The following is a 7,500-nucleotide window of genomic DNA, read 5'->3' as shown; positions in this document are numbered from 1 at the left end:
ATTTATTATTTTATTATAATCATTACCATTATAAATTTACATTATATTTTTGTTATTATTACATTTTGTTATTATTATTTTTAAATTTTATCATCATCATCATCATCATCATAAAAATAATAATGTAATAAAAATAATAATAAAATGATTTTAATAATAATAAAATAAAAAATAATAATAATAATAATAATAATGATAATAATAATAATTATTATTATTGTCAATAGTATCATTACCAAGATCATTATCATCATATAATCTTTATATTTCATTTTTACTTTTTATTAATTATCTTTTTATCATATATTATTATTATTTTTTATTTATTATTATTATTTTTATTATCATTATTATTATTATTATTATCATCATCATCATCATCATCATCATCATCATAAACACCATCATCATTATTATTATTATTATTATTATTATTATTGTTATCATTATTGTTATTATTATTGCTATTATCATCATCATTATCAATATCATCATTATTATTATTATTATTATTATCATTATTATTACTATTATTATTATTATTATTAGTAGTAGTAGTAGCAGTAGTAGTAGTAGTAGTAGTAACATCATCATCATTGTCATTACTATCACTATCATAACCATTGCAATTATCATGATTTTAATTTCAGTATACCTGCCGTTATTGCCGTAATCAGTATCATTACCATTACTACCACCATCATTATCGGTATCATTGTTATCATTCTTGTGTTAATATGAACAGACAATTACCATAACCATAATAATGATAACAATAATGATAATAATAACCATTACAGTAACAACAACAACAACGATAATGATAATAATAATAATAATAATAATAATGATAATAATAATAATAATAATAATAATAATAATAATAATAATAATAATGATAATAATAATAATAATGATAATAATAACGGCAATAATGACTAGTGATTATCATCCACATATAAGAAACGCAGCAACAATAACGATAAGAGGTATTATATGCTATAACTATTGCGATAACAGTAATGACAATAAACCAATAATGATATGGCTATTAGCTTTTTTCTTGGTATTATTAGTATTAGTTATTTCTCTTGCTTTTCTCTCTCTCTTTCTCTCTCTTTTCCCTTTTCCTCTTATCCTTGCTTTTTTTTAACTATTCCCATTTCGCTTTCTTCATCTGTCTTTATCAGAATCCTCATCTCCTTTTCTTCTTCATCTCTCGCTCTATCCTCTCTACCTTCTCTCTCTTTTTTTTCTTCTTTCCTCCTCCCCTCCTTATAACCTTCCTATCTCCCTTCCTTCTTTCTCTCTCTTCTCTGTGCTTTTCCTTCCTCACTTATCCCTTCTTCCCTCTCTCGTTCCTCCCTTACCTCTCCCTTCTTCCATTTCTCTTCCCTCCCTCACCCTTCTTCGTGAACTTATTCCCATCTCCCTCTCTTCCTCCATCCTCCTTTGTTTCTCCTTTCTTCTCTTGCTTCTTACTCCTCTTTATATCTCTTCATCCTCCGTCTCTCCCTACCCCTCACTTTCTCCTCCCTCCCTCACACCTTTCAATCCTCCCTCCTTCCTTCCTACCCTCACTCCCTCCCTCCTACCCTACCCCCCTCCCTCTTACCCTCCCCCCTTCCTTCCAACCCATCCTCCCTTTTCCTCCCTTCCTCCTTCCTACTATCCTCCCTCCCTCACCTTCCTCCATCCCACCCCTCCCCCACCCCTCCCCCTTTCTCTCCCCTCTATCACGCCACTTCCCTAGAGTGAAGTAACCTCGCCTCGTCACTCTCCTACCCGAGGCTGATTAATTATGCTTCTGATCAAGGAAGCTAAATATAGCCCTTCTTGCTTCCGTGGTCGACTCAGCTGACTCACTCGCGACTCGAGGAAGAGAGAGAGAGAGAGAGAGAGAGAGAGAGAGAGAGAGAGAGAGAGAGAGAGAGAGAGAGAGAGAGAGAGAGAGAGAGAGAGAGAGAGAGAGAGAGAGAGAGAGAGAAGGGAGAAACACCCAAGAAATCAATAAAAAAAGAAAAAGAGACAATACCGAAAATTTACTCGTCTCAACCACAAAAAAGACAAGAAAAGAGAGAATGACTCAAAAAAGCGAAAGAGAGAAAAAGATTGTTTGAAAGAAAAAAATCCACGAGTTAACAGGGAGACCATAGGGCTAAACAACAGATATATAAACATAATTAATTTTCCTTTTTTTTTAAATTCTGAGACTTCTTTCTCCCGTGTTTGGCAATATGATTTTTGAACGAAGCGGAAACAGGCTTTGGTTCTGTTTTTATTATCATAATGATTATCGTTATTATTGTTCTTACTGGTATCATTAATACCATTCTTCCTATTACTATAATTATTAATATTAGTATTTGAGTGATTATTATCATTATTACTTATATTATTATCATTACGATGATTAAATTAGATTAATTATTAACAATCATTATAATTTCTATTGTCCGTATCGTATGATCAGCATCGATATCGTCATTATCCCTATTTCATTATTCAATTTTCAATATTACTTCCTTCAAAATAATCTATAAAAACAAACAGTAGCAATATTGGATGTTAGTAACATCAGTCGCAATCTTAGTATCATTATTAGAATGAGTACCTGTAATAACGTATTACTACTGCCAGTTACTTGTATCAGTGTTAATAACAATATTATTATTGGAACTACTAGCACTAGCAATACAGCATTATTAGTATTTTCTATTCTTAATACAATCCCCCCTCCTTTCGCCCCCACCCCAGTACCTGTCGAAAAAAAAGAAAATGATAAATAACAGCAACAAAGAAAATAACAAACAAACAGGACTTGGGATCCACTTACTTGTCTGGACTATTTTCCTGCAGTAGAGAGGTTCCTTTTTCCTGAGATACTCATTGTAGACGTGGGAGCAGTTGACAGTGTCCAGCGTGTGTTTGTCGAAGTTGAACTCTCCGCACCGTGGGTCCAGGGCGCTGTTACAGTCCCAGCACATGAGCGCTTCCCCTACACGGACACACAGAGGGAAGGAGAGTTAGAGAGTGGCTCTTGCTCGAATCGGTAGATTGGGTTATGAATCAGGTGAATAGGTGGTGTGTTAACATAGGTGGAGGGATTTTTTTTTTTAAAGGGAGGAGGCGGTTATGGTCTATTGTTTACCTACCGTGGTGCTGTGGTTCCTAGCCTAGCCTTTATGGACTTACCTTTTTGTGTATTGCTGTCTTTCTTTCGTAATGTTTTAATTGGGTTATCTCTATTCCCTTACTTTCTATACTTTCGTTGGTTATTACTGTTCTCTTACTACTTGATACATTTTGTTCATCAGAAATTTACTCACTTATTTTTACTTTTTCATTTACCCTAAAAAAAGCCTTTCTTTACTTACCCCCAACCATCCCCTTTCCTTAGCCATTATTCCCATATTCTATAATTCATCCTTTGACTTCACTGTATTATCCACCCTTACATTTCTATTCCTTCGCCCTTCATTCTTCTGTTTTCACTGAAATTGTCCCCTAGTTACTGACTTCTCTGTATCTCTCCTCGTAAACTGCCTTTCCAATCTTCTTCAAAGCCTGCCCTAATCTATTCCGTTGTGAGATTATTTCACCATCTATTGAGATAGCAGAAACCTCGTTTTACTTAAAGCCTAAACTAAAGTTTTAGAAATGGTTATCATTCCTGGAAGCAATTCATCTGTCTGTTTATGTATAACTGATGTAACCATTTTTTTAAATCTTAGAACGCACAACATGCTGCTTGCCATGCGGTGGATAGTCAAGCTTAAATCACATACGCTGAGTCTTCGCGATGAGCTGAGGTGACCTCGAACGGAATCCATTTTACGTGAAGGTCAAAGTTCAACTCCTCGGCGAAGGTTACAGCAAAGAACAGGTCAGAGGTCACAACAACACCCGTTAATCGGCAGGAACCACTGCCCATAAACCTACTTAACTTGGAGTATACGCTACGTATTTCAATATTATTCTTCCCCTCTTTTATTCAACACAAAGAAACGTCAATCTACCCAAAGAGTGGAGCGATATAATGTTAAAAGGTAAGTGCAGTCCTTCGTAGACTGAGAAGCTACGGATAACCACATAATCTATGGAGGGTTTTAAAGCATCAACGTATACATATCATAAACTACAACATCTTGAAGGTATGAATATTATCATGACGTCGAAAAACAATCGTCGAGAGTGTCGTGGAGCAGCAGGGGTTGGGTGGGGTGAGAAAGCAGGGGTTGGGAGGGGGGGAGGAGGAGGGAAGGGAGGGGAATGAATTTCTTGTATAAACACGCAAGGATTCAATAGCATTTTGTCTCTATATGGACGTAAGTCACTTTAAACTTTAAACCAAAGGCACATGACACAACGATAAAATACTGAATATCCAAGAATTAGAGATAATTAAAATGTGTACCTGAGATATTGCATAAGCTTCATACCAGTGAAGTAAACTAGTACACAAAATTTGACAATTCATGTGAAAAACTACAGGGATGGGGAACACCAAACAAAAGGTGGGGGTGAATTTCTTGTATAAACACGCAAAGATTCAATAACACTGTGTCTCTATCTGGACGTGAGTCACTTTAAACTTAAGGCACATGACACAACGATAAAATACTGAATATCCAAGTATTATAGATATCTCAACTGTGTCCCTGAGATATCGCATAAGCATCATACTAGTGAGGTAAACGAGTACACAAAATTTGGAAATTCATAAAAAAAGTATATGTGAAAAACTACAGGGATGAAGGAACACCAAACAAAAGGTATAATAATCGCTTCTCAATAATGTAAACGGGAATTTTCGCCTCGATACCACACATTAAATTCAGCAATAAGACAGTACATATAGTTTATGTATGGAAACTATACGGGCTTGGACACAGTGAGAGTTCAAGGGGAGTAACTAGTCGGTAGAATATGACAGGGGTTTTCTTTGGGACACTGAATACGCGCTCCCCTTGGCCGGGGGCGGGGGAGAAGGGGAGGGAAGGTGGGAAGGAGGGAGGGAGGGAGGGAGGGAGGGAGGGAGGGAGGGAGGGAGGGAGGGAAGGAGGGAGGGAGGGAGGGAGGGAAGGGGGAGGGAGGGGGGAGGGAGGGAGGGAAGGAGGGAGGGAAGGAGGGAGGGATGGAGGGAAGGAGGGAGGGTAGGTGGGAGGGATGGAGAGTATGAGGAAGGGAAGGAAATGGAGAACTATGCACGTTGTGTGGGCGTAAGAAAAAAATATTGATTGTCCTCAAACATGCACCGCCGAGGAACTGTAACACGCGATGGAGGTCTCCACATAGCTTAGTTACTGAACGAAAAATGGAAAAGGGAGGGGGAAAGAAAAGGAGAGAGAGAAAGAGGAAGAGAGAGAAGGAGGGAGAAGGGAAATGAGAGGGAGTGAGGAGGGGAGAGAGAGGGTAAGTGAGAAGAGAGAGAGAAGGAGAGAGAGCAGACAGACAGACAGACAGACAGAGAGAGAGAGAGAGAGAGAGAGAGAGAGAGAGGAGAGAGAGAGAGAGAGAGAGAGAAAGAAAGAGAGAGAGAAGAGAAGAGAAGAGAAAGAGAGAAACAGATAAAAAATAAAGACCAAATTCAGAAAATACCCAAGATGGATAACCAGAATCTCCCCGGCCATTCACCACTCCGCCACCCAACCTAAACACAACTGTAAGTAACCGCCATCCAGAGTTTGCATACCAAGGTTAGTGTCGGATCCATTCAGCAAGCTCAGATTTCGCGAGTTACTCTCCCCGGGGTTCTAACCGTGAGGTATGGCAAGGCAAGGGGAGACAAGTCGAGACAAGGCGAGGCAAGGGGGGACAAGGCGAGGCAAGGGGGGCAAAGGCAAGACAAGGGGGGATAAGGCGAGGCAAGTTGAGGCAAGGGGAACGAGGCAAAGTGGAAAGGCGAGGCAAGGGGAGACAAGACGAGGCAAAGGGGGAGGCAAGGGAAAGACAACAGTCCCACCGCGCGGAGGAGACCATGACTCAGATGTTCTTCCCAGGGCGCACTTTCTTCTAGGCGGAGATGGGGGAGGAGAGGGGGTGGGGAAAAGGTGGGATATATAAACATGCTAGGTATTTGAATATAGACAAGGGAGGGGGGAGGGGGGTCGATAGAAAGTTCTTTTGAAGGTGAATAAGAAAGAAGGCTTTACAAAGGCCTCAAGTGTAGACGGATCGTGTAAGATATTTGAGAAGACCCATTGCGAAGGTTGTGGAAGGGGGGAGGATGACAGAGGGGATGAGGGTGGGGGGGAAGGGAGACACACCACAATGCAGTCAGTGGGTGAGGGGGCTGGGGGAGGGGGGAAGGGGCGGGAGTGAGGGAGTCCACAAGTGAATAGTCTAAGTCAAGCGTGAGCAAATTTCACGTCAAGCTTTTCAAGCAGACGTCTTCAGGTTTCTTTAAAGTGAAAATATACGACAGTCAGATTTTTTTTTTTTTGCCTACACAACATAGTCCAACCTCGAGATTATGAGAGAAGAGAAAACAGAAAGGGGAAAAAATAAAGTGAGTGTGTGCCCTCTACTAACAACCAAAACAAAACATTTCCTCTCTCTCTTAGAAATCTCTTTCATATGCCATCACATAAAAAATCTTAATTTAAAATATTCACAAAACACCCTGCTAATTGTAACATAGCACAACCAAGTCTTTCGCAGTATCATCCATCACACCAAGAATTACCAAACAAGATATAACCAGAACACCTCCAAAGCACTGCCAGACCAACTGCTTCCGAATAGTTACCGGAAATAAACAGATCTACCTGCCTATAAAACGCTAGCCAACATCTCATGCATGACCTCCATACACAGTCTGATATCCTGCCTCTAAAAATATTTACCCAGCCCTCACAACATTTCCTACCGGGAGACTCAACCAGAGCACCTGCCCATAGCATTTACCATCACCTATAACATTGCCTAAAAAGACACAACCAGACGCACCTCACAAGGCACAACCTACCTTTCGGGTATTGACCAACGACCTGAAGCATTTCATAGCATTACCAGTCACTCAAAGATATACCTAACACCTAAGGCACTACTTAAGAAGACATGGACCAACACCCAAGGGCACAGCCAAACAAGAATAAATCCCTGAAACAGACGATCTGCCTCTACAGCACTAACCAGCACCTGAAGCATACCACTCGCTTTCAAAGCACAATCCAGCACCGAAAGCACAGCCAAGCGAGACCCAACCAGACCCCTGGCACCTCTCCCCGGCAAGGAAGGACCTGGCGATCGAGGTTCCCCGGTGGGCGGACGTGACGGGCGGGCGGGCGGCGAGCGGGCCCGTTGGCGCGGTTGCGGCCGAGCGTTAAAGGGACTGAAGATACGGCGTCCGTTTCAAACCTTTGTTATTGATTGCGTGTAAGGGGGGTGAAGGGGCGCGGCTTGAATTCACTTTTGCATGCATTTGCGTGGGTTTATATGTGATGTATTTATATGTATGCTTATGCACATATACACGGGAACACACGCACATATTGA

At 40.3% G+C, this 7,500-nt stretch overlaps 1 protein-coding gene across 2 annotated transcripts in view; it reads right to left on the bottom strand.

The window, feature by feature from the left end:
* Positions 1 to 7,500, bottom strand: part of LOC119574212 — a 62,833-nt gene that overhangs the window by 21,499 nt on the left and 33,834 nt on the right. Inside the window, exon 2 of one of the 2 annotated variants that reach the window (XM_037921352.1) lies at positions 2,837 to 2,998. The exons of the other annotated variant lie outside the window; for it this stretch is intronic. Coding sequence (XP_037777280.1) covers positions 2,837 to 2,998 — 162 coding nt within the window. The remainder of the gene's footprint in view (positions 1 to 2,836; positions 2,999 to 7,500) is intronic. 2 annotated transcript variants of the gene reach the window in all.

This window comes from Penaeus monodon, chromosome 6, assembly GCF_015228065.2.
Source record: "Penaeus monodon isolate SGIC_2016 chromosome 6, NSTDA_Pmon_1, whole genome shotgun sequence".
Lineage (NCBI taxonomy): Eukaryota > Metazoa > Arthropoda > Malacostraca > Decapoda > Penaeidae > Penaeus > Penaeus monodon.
This window is presented reverse-complemented; position numbering and strand designations above follow the sequence as displayed.